This window comes from Watersipora subatra, chromosome 10 (assembly GCF_963576615.1).
Source record: "Watersipora subatra chromosome 10, tzWatSuba1.1, whole genome shotgun sequence".
Taxonomy (NCBI): Eukaryota; Metazoa; Bryozoa; class Gymnolaemata; order Cheilostomatida; family Watersiporidae; genus Watersipora; species Watersipora subatra.
The window spans coordinates 25,099,207-25,123,251 of NC_088717.1; the positions used below are offsets into that span (position 1 = coordinate 25,099,207).

A 24,045-nucleotide genomic window follows, 5' to 3' on the forward strand; every position below is an offset into this window, starting at 1 on the left:
AAGATGCGTTTTACAGTAAAAAGATATGTGTTTTGATTCTCGAGATATTACTTAAATACTAGCGGCATAGCGATTTTTCGAAAATCCGTTTGAATTAATTTTGGCAGAATAATCATTCCGTCAAAATTTAAAGCGGTAGTGAAAGAGTTGAGGCTGAGATGTCATGATTGCGCTCGTAACCGATCTACCGTGACCGATGAGGGATGCCTGTACATCATTACTACACGTATATCATTCAACCACGGTATGCAGATTGAGGAATCATTGTATCGTGATATGCTAACATCCCAAACTTCACATAGCATCTCAGGTGTAATTAAATGTTTGGAGAACAACGATCAATCAGACTCTGTACTACGGAAAGTTATCTCCCCTTTCCTTAATACTGGATCAAACAGACAATAAGTCAGTGCTCAACTTCTTGATTCCTGACTAGTGTAAAAGCATTGTCATTCCTGACTAGTGTAAAAGCATTGTCATTCCTGACTAGTGTAAAAGCATTGTCATTCCTGACTAGTGTAAAAGCATTGTCATTCCTGACTAGTGTAAAAGCATTGTCATTCCTGACTAGTGTAAAAGCATTGTCATTCCTGACTAGTGTAAAAGCATTGTCATTCCTGACTAGTGTAAAAGCATTGTCATTCCTGACTAGTGTAAAAGCATTGTCATTCCTGACTAGTGTAAAAGCATTGTCATTCCTGACTAGTGTAAAAGCATTGTCATTCCTGACTAGTGTAAAAGCATTGTCGACAAGATTATATTTGCAAGCTCTCCATTGAATCATTATTTCAACTGGCTAAAAACACTTTTCGACTAGCTGGCAAAAAGGCTGTGAATATTCAATGGTTCACACTTACCCTCCTGATAGGTGAGAATTGATAAGCGCAGGAATGGAGGCAAATCTCGCCGCTTCAAATCCAAACTCGGTCTCCGTAGGTCGGCTGCTGGTTGATACAGGAAACTGGTTGATGACAAAATGAAGAGATTGTCCATCATGGTTGCTCGTCAGGACATAGCAGCCTGTTGACATATCAAACACTTAATAACTCTGCATTGAATAGACTATTTATGCATACAGGTTATGGTTGTTGATCTTAGAATTCTCCAAATCGTTCACCAATGTAATTGTAACAAGTAAACATCAAATATAACAAATGGTCAACTTGTAAAATTTCAGGTTACGGTAGTGTCTAAGAACAACATGAAAAAGAAGTTTATTTTAAATTTCAAAGGTGTGTAATGTTACAACAGAAAAAGTCAAGTATTTTTCAAGTTAGTATAAGTAATTCTGGTACGAGTAAAACTCATTGCGAGTAATCCATCCACTACTAATAGCAGGTCCCCTACTAATAACGGGTCCACTACCAATAGCAGGTTCACTACTAATAGCAGGCCCACTATCAATAGCAGGTCCACTACTAATAGCAGGTCCACTACTAATAACGGATCCACTACTAATAGCAGGTTCACTATCAATAGCAGGTCCACTACTAATAGCAGGTCCACTACTAATAACAGGTCCACTACTAATAACAGGTCCACTACTAATAACAGGTCCACTACTAATAGCAGGCCCACTATCAATAGCAGGTCCACTACTAATAGCAGGTCCACTACGAATAACAGGTTCACTACTAATAACAGGTCCACTATTAATAGCAGGTCCACTACAAATAGTAGGTCCACTACTAATAGTAGGTCTACTACTGATAGCAGGTTCACTACTAATAGCAGGTTCACTACTAATAACAGGTCCACTACGAATAACAGGTTCACTACTAATAACAGGTCCACTATTAATAGCAGGTTCACTACAAATAGTAGGTCCACTACTAATAGTAGGTCCACTACTGATAGCAGGTTCACTACTAATAGCAGGTTCACTACTAATAGCAGGTCCACTACTAATAGCAGGTCCATTGCTAATAGCAGCAATCATGATAACAAATGGATAAATCAAGCAGATGCCAGTTGCCCCCAGTAAAACACGTTATCAGGTAACTTGGTAAGTACTGACCAGGCTGAGAGATAGACTCCCTCACCAAAAAGTCACCGGGTTGCTGAACAAGCTTCTCCGCAGTCTCCCTCGATATCTTGCCGTGGAACCAGCCTACATTTTTAAGAGTCAAGCTCACAGTACTTTCCCCATTGGACAAGCGCTTGCCACTGCCTAGAAAGTATGAAACAGCACAAACTCAAAGCAGTAGAGATTCGATGTTTCTGTTGTGCGAATGATGTGAATTTGGAATTGTTTGCACTTTGAATTACCGTGTCATATGCGCTTCAATAGACTCTCGGTATGTTTTAAATAAAAGCAATTGCTTTATCAAAAAATATGAAGAATTTTACGCCATTGGTCAAAGGTCAGAGATGGCGCATTCTTGTCTTGCTTAGCAGCATGCTTTCAATATCGCATCGACTGAAATGTGAAAGCTGTTAAAATGGAGTAGCTTGCATGGAATTTTCTTGCATACCATTTGCTAGCGCTGTTTGCATCTTCCTCAAGCATGAAACATTTAGTAAACTTTGTGAAACAAAACTCGCTCAACTTGCGGCTTTTGCAGGTTCCATCTTGCGGATGACACAAACTTGTGGACTAATCGCACCATAGAAACACAGTGAGTTTGGACAAGGAGATGTGCTACACCTAGCTTTTGGAAACTCAATAATATACTTTACAAAGAAAGATACATCCAGTTATGACTATACTGCAAGAAACTATATGTGGCGACCTTCACTTGTTTAGTAAGAAAACCACATTTGGCGCAATGCTCCCTAAATGAAGACATCTCATAGGTATATTAATCCATTTGACTGTCTTACGTTTGCTATTGAAGCAAGCATTTAGTAAACCCATTCTTTACAGAAGTTCAATTGTGAAAACCGTCTCCAAAAGTCGAATCTCGAAAGGCATCGCATCAAAACTAACTATTGGGCTTTGTACTTGGTTGAATAAGGTTTCAACTAAAAACTAGGTGATTTTAATGGAGTGATTCAGAACTGCAGCTGGCTTTGCTGGTCACATTTCTCTGCTAACACATCAACAGGGAATGAAATAAAAATATGAACAGTCCCTTTCATACCGTTATCAGCTACTATGAATTCATTTTTTTGAAATGTTGTTCTGAACATGACAGCTTGCTTGAGATACGCATTCCAGCTATTAACCAATCAAATAAAACTGCATTTCCCAAGAGAGCATAACTCCAACTAGAACTGTTGCATTGTCATAGGTAAAGGTCTGTTAATCTGTAGTCAGATGAGAAACAGTATACTTGAATAATTGTTAGAGTGAAAGTACAAATTTTCTGTTGCAAATATTTCAATTCAAACAACTCAAATGAGTTTTGGGAGTTCTCCAATTTATGTGTGAGTTTCAGCACGGCTGTCTTTCCAATGTGAATAGTGGTGCCATGTGTAACACAGCTGCCAGTAAATAGATAAAAATCCAGACTCCTTAGTAAAGTATCGAGTTTAGTTAATCGAGCAGCTTACAGTATGGAGTACATTCATGCTAAATACTGGTCAATACAACCAAAAAGTGCCAATGGTAGTAAATAATTCAGAGATTCACTTTAACGATTTCCTGCAACCAATCCAAAACAGTCATAGATAGACATGGCTATAAATAGGTATGACACTCAACAAACCAGATAGAGTATCTAGCTGTAGCGGGTACTTAGTACATGTACTAGGCACGAGTTACACAAATTTTTCACAGACTTTTCAAGCGAGCGGCGTAGATATTCAAAACTCGGTGTGACTTCCAACCTAAACAGCCATGTCTATACATGTTGGTGAATTTAGAACAGAAACTTCATATTAACTCGTCATCAGTGATTAGATTAACAATAGACAGAAAAAATACAAAAAATTTTAGTACGTGCATATATTACTTGAAACCCTATAAATAAGCTCCACAGTAGAGATTTCTTAAATGTATGTCGTAGCTGAAAAAACAGATTCTAAACGTTGATAAGTTTAATGTCTGCAAGTTACTATAAGTGGTAAGTACTTTCTGATACTTACACAATGACTCTAAATATATCAGCAGGTTCATTAGGAGCTACTTTACGTGAAGTAGTACAGAGGTGGGTAAACTGTGACAGCCGTACAAGTTATTACATTGTCATAAAAAGAGATGAGTTTTGATGAAGAACTCAGTTATTTAGAAACCTTTCACATTTACACTCGAGTCAATTTACAAAGTTAAGAGAAACCGTAGGTAAAATTGGTGCTACCTAATTCTCTGACTAGCTCTAGGAGTTTGAACAAACAGAGCTACTGCAAACAGCTAGCTCAATGGTGGAGACTGGTGGAGACCAGTCTTGCTCTGTGGACTGGTGCTAGGTCTACCAACTAGTGTTAGACATGTCTAGATGATCAATGTCTGTTAAGATTTACTGTGCACAGAGTCGACAAACGATACCGAGTGGATACCACCGACTATGTGCACGATAAACCGATGACGTCATCGATGCACACGGACACATCGAGAAAGATTGCGGAGCATCCACAACAGCGTGTGAAATGTGCACCCCCTCGACAATGGTCATTGGCTGTCGCTGATTGCTTGATCATATGTAATTTCTGTCATGACAGTTGTTGCGGGACTAGAATTTGATCGTTTCCACGACCACATTGTATAATGACACGCTATGCTGTGGAATATTGGTTGATGTAAACGCGGAAGGGTTTGTGATAGTGAAACTTTTGTATCGCGGACGATCATGTATTGTGATCAAGTATCAAGTATTGTGCCACTGATGCCAATATAAGACGATATAATGTAAACCAGCACCTAGTTGAGACTTTTACAAGCTTGAATTGTACAATATAAACAGTGACAGCCCCGGTGTGCATTTTATAAAATATTTATACCCAGTCTGTGACTGCATCTCTTCAAACAACTATACCTTGGCTTCATGAATAGCGAGTAACTCAATCCAAATTTGTTCAACAAAATTACAAATAGCGAGTCTATAAACAGTATGCTTGGGTAAAAGATGTTTCAACAAAATTTATGAATAAAACGACTTCCGGATTCGGTCAGTGATTAGTAACGAATGACCAAGCATCACAAGCTAAATGTATTTTGTAGAATTGCTCAGATTTTGGCAATACTTAACTGACTGTCGAATGAAGTTTAAGTTCACACAAAAAGTAATGATAAAAAGCATACAGAGAGATGTAACATAAGAAAGTATGATATAAATTCAATGTACAAATTCACAATAGCCGCATACGAGCTGAATTTTATCAAAATAGAGCGCAGTAAACCTGTTTCTTCTAGAAAAAAAAAACACATCATCACTTACTTTGAACTGAGGTTGCAGAGGTCTTTCTTTTAGAAGCCAATACATTTAGTGAAGAGACTATTTTGTTACGATGTTCAGGAATTCTTACACCAAGCTCCAAAACACCGTTGTCGGTAATGCCGAACAGCTCCTAGAAAAATAAACATTGGCCTAAGGGACTAAGATAAAATATGAGGAAGCGCAATGTTGTGGTCCCAGCCAGCCGTCGTTGTACTCGCGCTGATTCTCGACTCAGATCAAATGACTAGACTTCTGGCAAAGAAGATGATTTGGTCAGAAGCGGAGCCTAATGACACCGACCATCAATAAGGAGTCTGATGCATAAGACAAGCCGAGCACCTGTGCGTCTTGCTTATACATGTACAGTTATATTCTATTATGTATGCAAATATACATATATTTATCTTGACCATAATAATCAACATATATATTTATGTTGACCAAGATTTGGTGTGCAGCATAGTAACATTGTCTTTTCAGCTTCCTTTACGATATTTACCTGTTCAGAGGCTATAAATGGTGAATTCTAAGCCTTCGGTGAATTCTAAGCCTAAATTCTAAGTGATTACTCTGCACTTCGGTTTGTTCAACTATTGCTATAAATATTGGAATAAAGAATTCGTATCGCAGAAGATTTTATCTTGGAACCTCCGTTCGCCAGGCAATTATCTTACCAATTAAGCTACACGTGATTGATGGATTCATTGGACGACATATGTCGGTACGTGGGTAAAAATACATTACCGCTCTTTGTTACGGCACAACATGATTATTTGCTTGCTCTCACGGCTCCTATTGGTAAGAGCCGTAAACAATGAGCTTACTTAAATTAGCGATGGGCATTGTGCAAGGATAATGGCAAGTGGCAGGCCACCACATACCAATGTTTTATAATGTGTTTTGTAATACCAATGCAATGCCGAACATTCCACTAGTATATATATATACCAATAAAAAATATATATGTATTAAAAATAAGCTTATAAACTGTGAAAGGCAATGTACTTGCCTAGCACATCGCCACTGGCTAATTTGAGTAAGAATACTAATAAGAGCCGTGAGCGCCATAATAGAGAGCAGTAGCGTATTTTCATCCAGACAGCGACATATAGCATCCAAATAATCCATCAATCTTCTGTAACTTAATTGGTAAAGTATTTGCCAGGAAGGTAAAGGACGCTCCGAGATCAAATCTTCTGTAATATGGATTCTACATTCTTAGATTTTAATAGCTATAGCTGAACAAACCAAACTACACACAGACACAAACTTTGAGAGATATAGTGAAACTCGGATAACTCGCCCTCGGATAGCTCGAACACATGGTTAACTCAAACGGATTTGTTTGGTCCGTTCCCACTCAATGATAAACTGCTTTAATTCTGATAATTCGACCTTAACTTCGTTAACTCGAACAGTTTTTTGCCCAACGGCTACCGAGACGGTTGATATCGCTTTAGAATATCACTTTATTCCTAGCCATAGAAATAAACATCAACTTTTAGTAGTTCTTAGGCATCATTATTACCACTATCGGTAAAATATTTTCGCTAACGACTTTTCTAAAGGTTTGCAAAAAATCAACTTTTACTAAACATCCGCTTGGGGATAGCCTTCCGAAAGCAAGGAGAAGCGATGTAACCTTCAGATAAACTTGAATAAAAATCGACAAAATTGGTTTTTGCTAAAACGCTCAAAAGAAAAAGATGTCCTTTTTTACTGAGCGTTTCAACCGCGATCAAGTTTTGCCTATTTTAATCTGAAAACGTCTGGCAGTCACATCACCTAAAACAAACAAACAAATCTCAAGTAATAAGAAAATATTTATACTTTCTGATAAAAATTGTTAAAACATTACATGAGAGGCCCCTTAATTTGCAATGACCAATCAATGCTTTTGATTTATGTATAGTTTGTATATGTACTGATGAATACCTGCACTTGTGACAGTGTTCTCATAACTTGAACACTCTGATAACTCGAACACTTTCTCTCGGTCCTGTGAAGGTCGAGTTAGCCGAGTTTCACTGTATATATATATATATATATATATATATATATATATATATATATATATATATATATATATATATATATATAGCAAAGCATCAAAGCATATGCAGCCTCCATGGCCATTTCAGATAAGTTGCTAGCTGAATTTCAATCGGGTGCTCTTACAACGGACCTACGCCCTGATGATGAGGAAATTGACTGGCACACGAAACCTCTTCATGGTGCTTACCACCAACAAATATCTAAGGTTGGCGATCTTCACCAGACATATATGTGGCTGAACAAAGGAAACCTAACGGCCAATACAGAGTCGCTAATTATGGCAGCCCAGGAGCAAGTGCTCCCAACAAGGCAACTCCAAACGAAAATCTATCACACTAGAGACGATCCTAGATGCAGACTGTGCAAAGATGCACCTGAGACCATCCAACACATCATCAGTGGATGCAGGCAGCTAGCAGGGAACGCATACACTGAGCAACATAATCATGTCGCAGGTATTGTGTATAGAAGTCTATGTGATGAGTATGGCCTTAATAAACCACAACACTGGTGGGGAGCTCCTGGTAAGGTGAATGAAAATGACCGCGCTAAGATCCTCTGGGACTTCTACATCCAAACTGACAAGCATGTCCTAGCAAACCAACCAGATATAGTGGTGGTAGACAAGGAGAACAAGAGGGCTACTATAATAGATATAGCAGTACCCAATGACTACAATATAGCCAGCAAAGAAAAAGAAAAGGTAGAGAAATATCTCCCTCTTGGAGAAGAAATTGAAAAATGCTGGAATGTAAGAACAACTGTAATCCCAGTAGTCATTGGGGCACTGGGCGCAATAACACCGGCGCATAAAATGTGGCTTGCCCAAATACCAACAACAATCAACTCGGGTGAGTTGCAGAAAAGTGCGCTATTGGGAACAGCTAAGATCTTGAGGCGAGTGCTCAAACTCCCAGGTCTCTGGTAGGAGACCCGAGTTAGAGCAGAATTTACCACCCATACGGGGTATCCGGGGTGAGGAAACAATTTTTTCTATATATATAGATATACTAGCTGTGACTCCCGGCGTTGCCCGGGTATTAAAAATCAGCTTATAAACTATGAGAAGTGATGAGATGTGCTTACCACTTGCTGGCAGGCAACTCTCCAGCAAGTGGCAGGCCATTGCCAAGTGGCCTGGCACATTGCCAATGGAAAATTATATTAACCTAGTTAGTAAGCTTCAAATGTAGGTAGGCAATGACATTGCGTCAGCATTGTTGCCCAGCTAGGCTATTCTGATAATGGCTATAGCTGGAATGCACAGAGACACACGACATACTTTGAGAAATATAAAGATATATATACATGTATATATATATATATATATATATATATATGTATATATATATATATATACATGCACGCCAATGATGGGCTGACACTAACTTGTATACACAACAATCCTAACTATTCGTTAATTGAGCAATGTTAAAACCGTAATGAACTTTTAACAATCAGATTCCAAGTGTTTGCTCCATCTGACAAATTTAACTTTTGTCACAACTTTTCGTCATAATTCAATAATTAACACAAAAAATGATAACAAACAAACTAGTAAGGTATTTTGAAAACCGCATAAAATATGAGAAAATATATATAATTTATGCTGGAACTAAAACATTTATAAGCAAAACCTGTCTTCAACAGATAAATAATATCTACAATGGCAACACACCAAATCGTGTTTACGGAAATATACAGTATGTCATGCTTAACGTTTTATCCGCCTGATAATAGAATTTCGAAAGCCACATGTTTTTCCACAGTTGCTGTAAAAAGCCATATGCATGCATACATTATATAACGTTGGGCGTGCACTAAAATACATAAACACTTGCACAGCTACTAAAATAGAGCTTAATCACCTCAACACCCTTGAACTTGGCAAACGAATGGACATATTCCGAAAGATTTAGAGTCTGTAACCAAGCGCTGATAGGAATATGGATGTCTTTACCAGCAGCCATGCGAACAGCTTCTATAGCACCTCTTCACTACTCCATGTTTTGCATGACGAACCCTAACGACTACAATAAAACATGTATATATGTCATGCACTTGCCCTTTTACGTCTTGGGATACAACGAAAATGTCTCAAGAAGTGCAGGCAAGAGCTCATACGTTTCCTGAAAATTAAAAATATGCTAGGAAATCACTGGGTGATAACAGAATGTAGTTTTAAAATTTACACCAAAGCAAAAAACGCAATACCTTTAAAAAGGTTAAAGCTCATAGCTCACAAACTCAAATGAGAGCATCCCTGCGCAGTACACAAAGCATGTAAAATAAATGTGGAATTAAACGAGCAACACTAGCAGTAACAAATCGGTGTTAGCCCATAAAAGGAAAAAAATCTATGACCTGACAAATTTACAAACAACATAGCTTTCAATTATGCAGAAGGTCCTGACATATATTTCGTCGGCAGTAAAAGTATATCAAAATGTAAAAACACGCGACTTAAAATATAACGGGTTTATAAAATTAAAAAATGCGCATGGATTGCGAAGGTGTCCTTTTGCAAAGCTGGTAGTATTACCTCTGATGAGGTACAACACTCGCTGTCTCCGTTGGTGTAGTAAAAGTGCCTTTAAGGTTTAAGGTGTGTCATAATAAAACTCCCGGAGTTACGCAATAGCGCTGATCACGTTTAGCTGTCAGCTAGGCAGCCTCTCGTTTTACGTACTGGTAGATATGCGTATGTCGACAAGTAGCTGCTTTTGCGAGCATATGTGTACAGTTTTTTGCATGATCAATCAAATGATCTTTTCTTTATGTTAGCTTTTAAGTTTAAAAAACTTTGTTATTAACCAAACAGTTTGATTTCGTGTTCACGTTCGGTACCGCTTAAGGGGTTGGGTAAGCTGAACAAGACACAAATAGCTTGAAGAGAATTATACTTACTACCTTTAGCTGTTTGACCTCATAAATGTACTCAAAGTTAAATTAGCAATTAATAATTCATGTTGCATGCAACAATAGTAATTCCCTTGAGAAGAATAATTATTACCAAATTGCGCAGCTGAGGCGTTAGCAGTTGTAATCCAGCCTCGAGTTTTCTAGCCCGATGATTCGTTTTGTCATAAAGCTGCTCAGTTTTGAACTCGTTGAAACATAATTCCGTATGAATAGGTAATGCACAGCGCCTTGAACAGTTCATTCATAAACCCGGTGAATGGCTTAGCCTTCAGACAGTGGCTGGTCACGACCATGAAGTTATCTCTACGTAAAATAATAACCCGCTGCCATATTGCTGTTGTCATTAAAGTGCAGGGGCCATCTTGTTTTTGGGCGTTAGACAAATTACTCAATACAAATATATATGCAATATAACATACCCAGCTTTAATTTACTCAGCTATAACTTACCCAGCTATAATATTTTAGCTATAAACTACCCAGATATTTACTCACCCAACTATTTACCTACCAAGCTATTAACCTACCCAGCTGTAAACCTAACTAGCCGCAAACCTAACATGCAAACGGGCAAGTTGTATATTTGGTCATCTACATGCACACTTCTAGACAAATATACCCTACCAAACAATTTTCCAAATTTATAATATATACATATATTTTATCATATATCATATATTTTATCATATATATATATATATATATATATATATATATATATATATATATATATATATATATATATATATATTAGTGTCTTGTTATCATTGTTGTCAACATGTTTATGTACAACTTTGTTGTTTACTTGTTACAGATTTCTCTTTAATACCATCTTCATGTTTTAGTATTTTATTTATGTCAAAGGCTACTTTTATTTAATAAAATTAGATCTGAAATAGTTTAGTTGTCAAGCTTGTTTTCACTGCTGTCCTTGGTAAGTAAGTTTTTTTACTTGCTCTCGCTCTATAGCATGAACTTTGATGCATGTTCTGATTTATTACAGGAGCTGCTTTTTGCCATAAGACACACTACGCATGTTAGTCATACCTTGAAACAAAAACTGCACCCACTTCACGAATTGCTCGGCTCATCCATGCTCAACAAAGTTTTATCATACATTTGTTCACAATTGATTCAACACTAATATATCTTTTGTAGATTGATCAGGCATTTGACTGTCTCAATTCAAAGAGTTTTTATGGAAAGTGGACCAAGGAACCCCTCACATCATCTAATCTAGAGTCTAAAAAGTAGTTCTACGATAGATTCAAGAATTACTTGCTGGGTCTGAAAACAATTGAAGGGCAGCCACTCTACACATCAAGAAGGAAGACCTTTGTTGTTGGTTTCATTTGTACATTCAAAGCAGTGCTAATGTTGGTGGAGGAAATGTTTTCTGAAGGTTATTTTCCTACCTTTAGGATCAGTCAAGATTTTATTGAAATCCTACTCGGCAAGTTTAGAAGACTAGGTGGTCATAATTCCAATCCTTCAGCTTAAAACTTCAATACTGCACTGCACAAGCTGTTGTGCAATCAATCTATCAAAGCCTCAATGGCAGCCAATGCTATTGATTGCGGGTCTAAATTTGGGGTTTTTCCCTTGAATGGAGCGAACAGTCTGCTCCCCTACCAAACCAAGATTGCCAGCTTTCTGAAGATCTAGTTGACCGACTCAACATTTCTGTTTCCCAGTTAAACACTCACAGGGAAAAACTTCTTGTAAACATAGGGGCTATATTGTAAAATCACTAAGTGGTAGAGTCATATGTGATATCCGTGCTTCTGCTCTAACCTATCTCAAACTACCCACGTATCGAGATGACAGATTTTTTGCCATCAATGACAGCCATTATCGCCTCATCAAGACAAAATATAGGGGGTCTTATCATTCTTTCACAGCCAGTAACAACCATTCTGCAGCGGTGTGAGCAGGTCATTCTCACATTCTTGAACCCTATGCTTCTGACTCAAAAGTATGTAGCCACCAAGCTGGAAGCATTGGTGTTCAAAAGCCGGATGGAGGATCAACCAGCCATTCTTTTCACACACCAATGTTAGTTGATTGAGATGGAGTTGGAACATAGGTTTCAGCTTGTGAGAATGATTGCCAGAAAATATCTTGACATCAGGATAAAGCATTTCATCACCAAACACAACAGGCTGATTGTAGAGGGAAGGAAGGGAAAAGAATGATCAGTTCTCTCACGCCTGATAATTTATAAACACCAGTAATATATATATATATGTATATATATATACATATATATATATATACATATATATATATATACTAGCTGTACCACCCAGCGTTGCCCGTGTAATAGAAGAGTATTTGGACAGAAAATTGATTTGTATTTAATATATTACAACATTTGCCATTCTAACTTTCAAACTACATATCATGAGGAAAATAAAAACAACTGTAAATGTTTTAAAACTTTGTCAAACAACTGTACCTTTCAAACTAGTAGCCTGGCATATTGCTAATGAAAAATTCCACTAAGCTAGTTAATAGGGTTAGGCTTCCAATGACGGTAAGCCATGACTTTGAGTCTGCATTGTTGTCCAGCTCAGGTGTTCTAATAATAGCTATAGCCGGAAAACCTACAGACGAATCCACAGACGGACTTTGTAAAATATATATGTATAGATATACATGTATATATGTATTGGGATGCAGTATAAACGGTTTTGAATCGCAAAATGTTCTAATACGTGTTATCTTTTTTAAACGATACCGAGTGAGAAAAGTAAGAGCTACGCTAATATTGTAAAGTCCTGACTCTGGTAGCTGAGTCAGCTTTACCACACTAACAGGTAGATGTAACCCAAACTCCTGATACACCTTATTTGAGGCCTGTCTGACACGTCCAAAGAGCCAGGTCAGTCAAGTGTCTAGCAGTCAAGCTACCAAGTCAAGAAACCAAGTCAGCCTGCCCTCTGGTGTTCTATATTTAACTGGTCTAGGTCTACTAGTTGCTCGCCCTAGTGCCTGATCTCTTATGCCATTGCATATCTGATCCGGCCTATTTGAAGCGTAGGCCAATCCCTAGCCTTATAGATCAGCCCCAGCAGTTCCGCATGGTGCTTGATGAAGCCTGCTTTCTGCAATTAATAAGCCACCCAGGCAGGTGTCAATACGATCAGTTCTGTTAAAGAATAATTTTTCCGTTTATTGTTTTAGTCTCTAATACATGAGTACAGTCACATAAAAGTTTACCAAGATAGCCAGTGCAACTCATGCACTGGCTTATATAGCAATGTTAGCTCCGCCTACTATTCTATATATGCCCATAGAAGAATACACTATTGATAAGCACGTGGCATAAGTAAGCAATCCATCGTTTTTTGACGCCATCACCCTGTTTGCACATGTGCTCGTCCACGAAAAAGCCGCCATGTTGTAAAAAACAATCGTCATTCTCTTGACTAATAGTATTTTTTGGTGTTGTTTTGATACTAAAATAAAAAACTTGTAAACAAAAGCATTGTTTGCAATAATTAATTGCAGAAGCTTCGCGTTTTTAACGAAAAAAGTTGTCCATAAATATGGCAGACAACGATAGAATGACGTCACGAAAAAACGAAGGATAGACAATATACAATGATTACATAATGACATGTTGACAAGCCCGAGAAAGTAGCCCTATTAGCCTATTATTCTATGCAAATTCTATACATGAGTCTATACTATTGATAAAACAAATAAACGGCAATCAATGAATACACAAATAAATCAGTCCCTCACACTCCCTACCCCAATTGTTTAGTCTAGGGGTGAAACAATTAAGTTTATATATATAGTCAGTGTCACTCATAGTCTCTAGCACGGGCTCTCAGGCGTTGAGCCTCTTGTTGACATTCCTTGGCTAGTCTGTTATACCTTTGGTGACGGTCTTCCTCCAGCTCAGCCCTACGGGTATACTCCCTATGCTTGCGTAGCGTGTAATCATCGTCTTTGTCATTTGTCACTCTTCTGGATTCAGAATCAACATAGATAGGAGTACACGTATCTATGTCGGGGGTCAAGATAGATGCCTGCAGTGTCTTCAGCACTGACGTGAACATCTAACACCGAATTGCCAGGCCCCACTACTTCCAGCTGAGTAGCAGTGTCCTTTGGAGTCTCTGTAGAGATCAGGCCCAACCAGAAATGCCGAAAATTCTGTTTTTCCTAATATGGAGTCCAGTTCAGTCAAGAACAGTTGCAACTCATTATTTTTGGTAGTTTGCTCACCTAATTGCTCTTTGTTCATGATGATATGGTTGATGCAGGTCTTTATTGGTAAGATTAGTTGATTCTTTGTCAATATATCATAAACTGACTTGCCAGGAATAGCACCAAATTTAAATGGCTGCCAATTTCCTGTTGTATATCGGCATTGACTTTCTGTGACCTCGCTGCCAGGGTTTATCTGCAGAAATGGTCTGCTAATTGAATTTTCTTCAATTTCTTGAATTTTAACAACTTCTTCAGCTCTTCTTTGCTCTTGTGAGGGATCTTGGTCTCTTTCAGTTAACCCTAGTTGTTTTCCCACTTCATTGTTAGCGGTGACTAGTGCTTCTTCTAATTCTGCAATCAACTTCTTTATCACTTGTTATTGTTGTATTACTCCTTGAATGGTGTTCAAATCTTCATTCTCAAACAATTTCTTCAACTCTCCAGCCGTAATTTTGCTGACTGATATCTCTCTGCCATCTCAGGATCAACTTTTGTTGCCTTATTTCCTTGTTGTATGGTTAGGGGCTCTGCCTCTGGTTTGACCTGATGGCATACAGCCTGTCCATATCTTACAGGTGGTATCGCTTTTCTGCTTGATCTTCTGTCCTGCCTCTTTCTAATAGGTTCTTTTGCACCTGTTGGTTATGGAATTATCTGTATCTCTCCCCCAGCCTGAGCTGGTCTAGAGCTATCAGGTCGTGATAAATCTACAAGTCCAGCGACTCCTGGTATCTGTGCATCTCCTGTTGGTGAACCAGCGGCCTCTCCTCCAGCCAAAGTTGGCCTAGCGACATTAGCTGGAAGTTTATGGCATAACTCCAGATCAGGTCCATCAGGCCTAGTAATTGTACCGCCCTGCTGGTCCGCAACATCTTTAGTTTCTTCTGTAGAGTTGTTGTCTAATAGAGTTGGTCTCTCTGTGTCAGAAGGTGCATCCAGGAGTTGTCTCCTTAACATGCCGTGTTTGATTCTTAGGTAGACGAATTTGTTCTTCCTTGTTGAATTTGTGGTGAAGGAGGAAACTGTGTCATGGTAAACTCCATGGTTGGTAACCATTATACCAACTTATTCCTGACCTTTCCTCTTTTTGCAGTAACACGTTTCATGTTGGGTTTCCTGGTAAGTTCTTTGGTTGAAGAATCCCTTCCATCAGTTTCTGGGCATGCAAATCATGGCGTTAGACGATCTTCATTTTGTACTGACACCTGGACCTGTCTTTCTACTTGATATGTGTTATTAGAATTGCGCCTGGTGACTGTATATGGTCCTACATACTTGGGTTGTAGTTTTGGGTTCTCTCTAAGCCTACGTCTCTTGTTAACCAACAACACCAAGTTTCCTACCTAAAACAAAGGTGGTTCTTCTTCATCCTCAAGCCTGACTTTGATTTGCCGCTCCCGGAGAATTTCATAAGTCTCCCCCAGCCTTCCTGCTAGTTTCAGCACATAGGGTTGCACAGCCTAACCATCCATCTGCACAGGTTCTGAAAGTTGATCTGGTAGTCTGAGCTCTCTACCCATCATTATATAGTTAGCCCTCTCTCCTGTGGCTGAGTGGGGGGTGCCTCAGTAAGCCCTCATTATCTTTAGTAATAGCAGGTCCCACTCTGTAGGTCCTCTGCGCAAGAGCAGAGCTCTCAAGGAATCTCCAAGACTCCTGTTAATTTTTCCTACAATACTATTTCCTTGGGGTGGAATGGAGTTGTCTGAGTCTGGTCTATGTTCCACAGGCTACATAGCTCACTCATGAGCTTAGACTAAACTGAGCACCCTGATCGGAGTGTAGTTCTTCTGGCAGGCCAAAATAACAAAAGATCCTTTCATCTAAAGCTGTCGCCACTACTGGGACAGTTGCATCTGGCATCTGCATAATAGCCAAGACATCCGCAATCTGGAAAGATGATCACTAATCACCAATATCCACTTGTTTTTCCTTTGTCTCTGGCATTGGTTCAACTAGGTCAACTGCAAGTTTTGGCCAAGGTTGTCCAGCGTACAGTCTGTGCTTACTTTTTGCTGCATGGTTTCTTCCTGCTTTTGCAGCCTGGCAGATTTTACATGTTTTGATGAGCCTTCTTACAGCAGTATTTAACCCTGGCCAGTACCAGTTCAACAAAAGTCTACTCACCGTCTTATGCACTCCAGCATGAGCAGTCTATGGGTTTCCCAGATCACTCTGTTTCTGTCAGCTTTGGGGCAAACGGTACATCATCTGGGATGTCCATTCGTCGACAGCCTGACTTCCAGCACGCTGTTAACAGATAACCTCATGGCCCCCCCGTATCCTGCGCAAGATCCTGAGTTCATTGCTCTCCATGGTCAGTTCTTCTTCAGACAGTTCTTGGTCCTTTTGTATTGCCCAATACATTCGAGAAACTGCCTGTGTACCTTTTACTTGACACTGCACTAATTGTCGGAAATTCCGATCTCCTGATAACTTGATGGCTACCACTGTGTCGGATTCTTCCTCCAACAAAGTTTGTTTGCTGAAACCTCCATCTCTCTCTTCTATTCTTGTGCACTGTCGGCAGTCATCTGAGTAGGCCAGACTACTCAGTTCATCAGCGTTCCCATGCTTAGCTTCTGGTCGGTGTTCCAGCTGATATGTAAATTCTGACAAGATTTCCAGCCATCTAGCCACTTGAGCTGATGGCTCCCTTTTTTTACACAACCACCTCAAAGAAGCATGGTCTGTGCGAAGTATGAATTGTTGCCCGTAAAAATAAGGACGAAAATGTTTGACTACCTTCGCTACAGCCAGGAGTTCCCTGCGTGTTGCGCAATAATTCTGTTCAGCTAGGCCAAGCGTCTTGCTATAGTATGTCACCACTGTGTTCCTACCTTTCTGGTTATGAGACAGGACAGCTCCCACACCCACATTACTAGCATCTGTATTAAGAATGTACTGACTTTTGTGATCTGGGTATCCTAACACGGGTGCAGAGATCAGACCTTGCCTGAGTGTCTCAAAAGCTTGTTGTTCAGTCTTTTCTCACTTCCAACGTTTCTTTTACCAGTCAAGAGAGTGAGTGATTTAGCGTCTGTGGCGTAGTCTTTCAAGTATTGTCTGTAATATCCTGTAGTCCCCAAGAAAGCTTGCAGTTCTTTGACATTTTCAGGAACTTGCCATTCTGCAACTGCTTTCACTTTGTCTGGATCTGTAGACACTCCCTCTGGGCTTACTACGTGACCAAGGTATTTCACCTTCTCCTGGAAGAGCTCACGCTTGTGGGGTTTTAGCTTCAATCTAGCAGCCGTTAACCTCTGGAAAACTTCTTCTAAACGGGTCAGATCAGTCTCAAAGTCAAGAGCTATTATTATGGTATTGCCTAGATACAGCAGGAGAACCTTCTAATAAAATTCTTGTAACACTGATTCTATCAGCCTCTGGAAAGTGGGAGGAGCAGAAGCCAAACCAAAAGGCAGCACTTTCCACTTCCATAGTTCGCTTCTTGTAGCAAAAGAAGATTTTTCCTGTGCCTCCTAATCTAATGGTACCTGCCAGTACCCACTAGTCAAATCCAGACTGCTAAAGAACCGACTTCCGCCAAAGCGTCTAGACTTTCGTCAATTATTGGAATTGGACAGGCATCTTGCTGGGTTTTAGCATTCAACTGCCTATAGTCAATGCAGATCCTCCAGCCGCCGTTTTCCTTAATTACCATAACTACTGGCAAACTCCACGCTCCGTTGGCAGGCTCAATAAGACCTTTTTCTAGCAGTTCCTGTATTTGTCTGTCTGCCTCTGCTTCTTTGAAGGGTCCCATTCAGTGAGGAGGTTGTCTGATAGGCCTAGCTCCCTCTATCAACAGTATACTATGCGTAACCAGATCTGTCTGTCCCGCGTCACCAACGTATTTTCTAAATACATTCTGGTATTTGGTCAACAGGCCTGCCAAACTCTGTATTTCCTAGTTATTTGTGCAACCTCAAACGGTTTGATCATATAACTTGACCAGATGTTCCGGATCTGCTTCTCCAGTTTGCATGGCAGCACATCCAACTCCTGGCTCCTCTGCGCAGTTGCGTTCTCGGATTATACGCTACTGGTATATCCTAGTCATAGCCTTCTATCATACCTACAGGGGCATAATTTTTAGCAGAGATCTTCTCAGCTACTTTCACTTCTGACAATGGCGGAATAGTAATCTTTTTTCAAGCATGTACTTTAGACTTTATTTTGTCTGTGCAGGTGAGTTTCCTGTCCTCTAGGAAAATGACTATTTGACCAAATTCAATGCGGCAGCTGTGAGATATCAGAAAAGGCATTCCCAAAATGGCATCCTAGTTGATTTGGCTCAAAATAAAACTCTCTTCTATAGGTACATCTCTGATCCTTCCTGACAGCCTGAGCAGCCCATAAAATTGGAGTTTGCTACCATCCGCCACAAGTCCGTATCGGTCATGCTCCTCTAATTGCATTCTCACCCTCATTGGCATTCTTTCAAACACTTTTTTAAACAATAGGTTAGTGTTACAGACAGTGTCTATGAGAAATAGTAAGTCCTGCCTCTTCACTTTTCCCGGAAGAAAATAACTCAACCTATGAGGTTTCTCTAAAGCTTTAATCCTAAGTAATTCTTCACCATCTGTGGCAGAATTATGCATATCTCCAAGCCCTCTGTTCTCTGGAGGTCTCCCGGAGGCAGCTTGCTCCAGCTATGCCTGTCCGGTCAGGTATCTTTGAGATTCACCGTTTGTAACCTCCCATGATGATTTGAGGCTTGGTCGTCGAAACTTGTAGAGACTATTCCATACCTCCAGCTGTTTCCTAGACTGTTCCGGAGTGTTTGGTACTCCTTCCTGAGACCTAGAACCAGGTTTCTTCCATTTCCAGCCATCTTCTAGATGATCGGCCAAATCAGGCACTTTTTCATAGCGCTGATTTCCAAAAGGGTTGTTTCCTCTTGCTTCCTGATATTGGTAGACTTCGACGTCCTCGTGGTTTTCTACCTGAGTATTAGCCTGATTTTCACTAGGCCTGCCTAACCTAGGTCTGTCCTGTGGTACACCAGTTCGGCCAATCCTGCCGTGGCTTCCAAGAATGTTGCTCTCCATTCGTGCCTGTCTTTTCCTTGGACGTCCACGAGGCCTTCCCGGTTGTGGGCTCCCCTCTTGATGGTCCTTCAGGTTTTCCAAAAGATTAATCATTATTGAGTTTTTTCTGTACTGGCCTATTGTATCAGACAACAAGACGCATGTCCTGATACGCTGTTTTTCTGGCAAGAATTGACTTGGCTTGGAACCTCTACCAATTCTGGCACAGATCTCCTGAGAGGTTCAGCTTTGTTCAGGCCTTCCTCCCCTCTTGATCTTTAAAATTCTGATCTCTGGAGATGCTCAGCTATTGCTAAATCTTCTTTCAAACTTGATCCGGGCTGTCCAGATCTCTTAAGAGCCTCAGTTTTTGCTGAGTTGACTCTCATTTCTGATCTGTCCTGCTCAAATTTCTTGAAAGGATCAGCACTTGCAGAGCCTTCTCTCCCTGACCTAAGTTGCTTAGATCTCGTGAGATGTTCAACCAGTGCTGAATTCTTGCCCAGTCTTGATCTGTGCTGCTCGGGTTTCTCGAGAGCTTCAGCTAACGCTGAATCTACTCTCTGTTTAGACCCGCGCTGCCCAGTTCTTTCGCGATGATCTGCTCCGGTTAAGCCTACTCTCCATCATGATTTAATTTGCCCAGGGGCCTGACCCCAGTCAAACCTTCTCCCAGACCACTGCCAGTTTCCATTCTTTCTTGTCTACATCTATTCCTTTTCCTTCCATCAACTGTTGGTCCCCTAGCTTCTCCAGATATTTCCTCCGGATTCCAGGCATCTCTGAAGAACTCTTGTTGTCTGGCCTGGTTTTGGATCTGCTGGAAGTATTGTCTTTAAGCCTGTTTGGCCACCTGTGGCGAGTCCTGAGGGACCATCTCATTTTTCTCCCCCTTCTCATCTAGATTCTGTAGGCTTTAGTAAGGATTGTAGACAGAAGTCATTTCTACTGGAGTCATCTGGACAGAAGCAACCGATCTAGAAGGATGTTGCCAGCCTTCTGGGCCAACATCCAACTTCCTCTGGCCTGCTCTTCTAGGTCTTCCATTATTTAGTAGTCCTGGTGCCCTATTGCAGCCGGTAGGTGAACCTACTGCTGCAGGTGATAGGTGTTTCCCTGGTTCTGTATTCGGGGTGAGTTACTGATTGTCTGTCTTCTTGGACAATTTCTCTTCCAATTGCCTGCCTGGTTGCATTCCCAGCATCTAGCCACAATAATTTCTTTGACTTCATTACTTAGAAGAGGACGTGGCTTAATAACTTAGATCTTTAGGTTAGCCACTTATTTTGCTAAGTCTTTCATAGTTTTTCACAGCATCTCTTTAGTGTTTGGTGTAGTCTTGGCCACTACACGGCCTGCTTTCTGAAAGACTGCTTTTCTTCAGCCTAATCCAGTTCATCAGGCTGAACTGCTCTTATGCCAGATCTAAGCAGGTGAGCCTGATTAGGAGCCATATTGGGTCATATCTATAGATACTCGTTTCGAGCATTCACAGCAGCTTCTAGCATTGGGGTTGGCACCGCTAGCAGGTGCCTTTGTAAGTAGGCGTTTCCAAAAGACCCACAGTAGGTGTCCACAGCCATCTCTTCTTTCATGTGGTCTGATAATTCTACAAACGCAATGTTGGTGAGTTTTTCTATTTGAGTAGCGTGCTCAAACAGAATAGTATGCTGTTCCTTCCGTAGGCTTTGTAGTTTAGTTCTAGCTTCTTTAATCGTCATGCCAAACCTAGCTCGGAGATTACCAAATACAGCCTGTAAGGTCTGCCCATGCCCACATTCCTTACCCTGATCTCGCAGTTTTTCTCGGATGTGTATCAATCCTGATCCTGCTCCCCAGTCATTGGTAATGGCTACATCGTTAAATTGTCTAATGAAAGCCTCTACAACACTGCTCCCGTTATATTCTGGAGCCTTGAAAGTCTCTCTAGATACAGATGGTTCCTATTTTCTCTGTATCTCCTGGTTCACAAATATTCTCTCCAGAACGCTCGTCAGTTGCTGTAGACCCCCTAGTCCCTCCATTTGGAAAGCTCTAGGTTGTTCTGCACTACGAGCACGTCTGACCATACTTGCGTCTCTTCAGTCGCTGTTAGTTATAATGTTGTGGGTTTAGATCAATCCTAGTGCTGCCACCAGTGTAAAGGCCGTACTCTGGTAGCTGAGTCAGTTTTACTACACTAACAGGTAGATACAGCCCAGACTCCTGATACACTTTATCTGAGGCCTGCCTGACACGTCCAAACAGTCAGGCCAGTCTAAGACAAGTGTCTAGCAGTCAGGCTACTCAGAAACCAAGTCAGCCTGCCCTTTGCTGTTCTATATTTAACTAGTCTAGGTCTACTAGTTGCTCACTCCAGGGATCACTGCATCTCTGATGAAGTTTAGTTGAAGCGCAGTCAATCCCTAGCCTTATAGATCTGACCTGGCAGTTCCATCCGGTGCCTGATTGAAGCCTGCCTTCTGCAACTAAAAAGCAACCCAGGCAGGCGTCAATACGATCAGTTTTGTTAAAGTTTAATTATTACGTTTGTTGTGTTAGTCTCTAATACATGCGTACAGTAATATAAAAGTACACCAAGAGAGCCAGTGCAACTCATGAACCTGCTTATATAGCAATGTTAGTTTTGCTTACTATTCTATATATGCCCATAAAGAAATACACTATTGAGAGAAGCACGTGGCATAAGCAATAGACAATATACAATGATTACATAACGACACGTTGACAAGCCTGGAGAGGGGGAGGGGGGAGAAGGGCAAGTTGTCCTATTATTCTATACAATTTTTATACTTGAGTCTGTACTATTGATAAAACATATAAATGGTAATTATTGAATTATAAATCAGTCCTTCGCAATATCATTGTCAATAATAATAATGATTCATCTGCCTAAGTCCCAGATTGTTTGGTGTGGTCTGCTTATGATAATCATTCCCTTATTATGCCCTGCCTGAATGGCGGAGAAAATGGTCTGGCCAGGCCTTTGGGTTTCCCCAAGTTCCTGTCTCATATAAGTTTATGAACACTCGGGCTGAATGGCAGAGAATGGTCTGACCAAGCTTTAGGTTTCACCTAGTTCCTGTCACAAAAAAGTTCAGTAACACCATGACTGAGTGGTTTGTCTTTTTTTGATTTGATTTTTTTGATTTGATTTGATTTTTATTGCGTAATAATAACATGACAATATGAGTAAAAAAATACACAGAGTAGCAATAGGACATGCCAGATAGCCAGAGGCTAGAGTCAAGGCAGCCCCAGCAAGCAGTAGGAAAAGAAACAGAATCAGCGATAAGCGCACACTCCGGAGCACCAGAGTCAGGAAGGACAGTCCCAGGACGCCCACAGGCGCTCTACCAACTTCGCCTTCAGCTGACCCGGAGCAGAGCCCGCACAATCACTCAAAAATTTATTATATAATTTCATTGCACTAAAAAATATCGATCTCTGTCCCTTAGAAGACAAACACTTTTTCAACTTTAATTGATTTTTACTTTTTAAACGGGTATCTTGACAATGATCTATCATAAAATCTTGCAACTCTTCCATGGGGAAAGAATTTGTTAAAAACATTAGCAGGCGATACTGGAATAAAATTTCAATTGGCATTATTTTTAAAATTTTAAAATTTTTGGAAACTGTTTGATTTGGTTTAAAATTGAGTATTATTCTGATTGCCTTTTTTTGCATGATTAAAAGTTTGTTTAAATCAGTTTTGTTGCCGTGGCCCCAAAACTCGATTCCATAAATTAAAAGAGAATAGAAAAAACTGTAGTACAAATTGATCATGGTTGATTTGTCTAGGTAGGGGCGAATGAAACGAAATATTAGTAATATGTAATTAAGTTTTTTGATGAGACTTTGGATGTGTTTTTTAAAAGTCAAGTTGTTGTCTAACGTGATACCTAAAAATTGAGTCGAATCTTTGATTTGTAGTTGAGAATTGTTTAAAGAAAGGCTTAGATTATAATTTTGAGTGTTTTTAGACGGATTTTTGAAAACTACTTGAAATGTTTTACTGTTGTTTAAAATGAGTCTGTTTGATAGGCACCATTCATTAATAATATTTAATTCCTCTTGGAGTTTAGAATTATCTGTTGAAAATATATTGGTGTCATCTGCGAATAAAATACAATCCAAAGCAGGTGCAGCATTTACTAAGTCATTTATAAAAATTAAAAATAAGAGGGGTCCTAAAATTGATCCTTGTGGGACACCAATCGTAATTGCCCTCATTTGCGAACAATCAGTATCTGTTTTGGTAAATTGAAATCTATTTTGGAGATAACTTTGAATAAGAGAGGAAGACTTTACACTAAAATTGTAGTAAAAAAGTTTGTCAATTAAAATTTTGTGATTAATCGTATCGAATGCCTTTGAAAAATCCAAAAATACGCCCTGAGTTATATTACTTTGATCTAAATTAGTATATAAAAATTCCATTAGACTGTTTATTGCTGTAGTGGTGCTTTTACCTTTTCTAAAACCAAA

The 24,045-nt window shown here is 39.8% G+C and overlaps 1 protein-coding gene across 1 annotated transcript in view; it reads right to left on the reverse strand.

Moving 5' to 3' along the window:
• Positions 1-9,359, reverse strand: part of LOC137405972 (SH2 domain-containing protein 3C-like) — a 34,033-nt gene extending 24,674 nt beyond the window's left edge. Inside the window, exons 1-4 of the mRNA XM_068092460.1 lie at positions 9,242-9,359; positions 5,319-5,448; positions 2,018-2,170; positions 858-1,020 (exon numbers count right to left, since the gene is read on the reverse strand). Coding sequence (XP_067948561.1) covers positions 858-1,020; positions 2,018-2,170; positions 5,319-5,448; positions 9,242-9,343 — 548 coding nt within the window. The 5' untranslated portion in view covers positions 9,344-9,359. The remainder of the gene's footprint in view (positions 1-857; positions 1,021-2,017; positions 2,171-5,318; positions 5,449-9,241) is intronic.
• Positions 9,360-24,045: the final 14,686 nt, after the last annotated feature.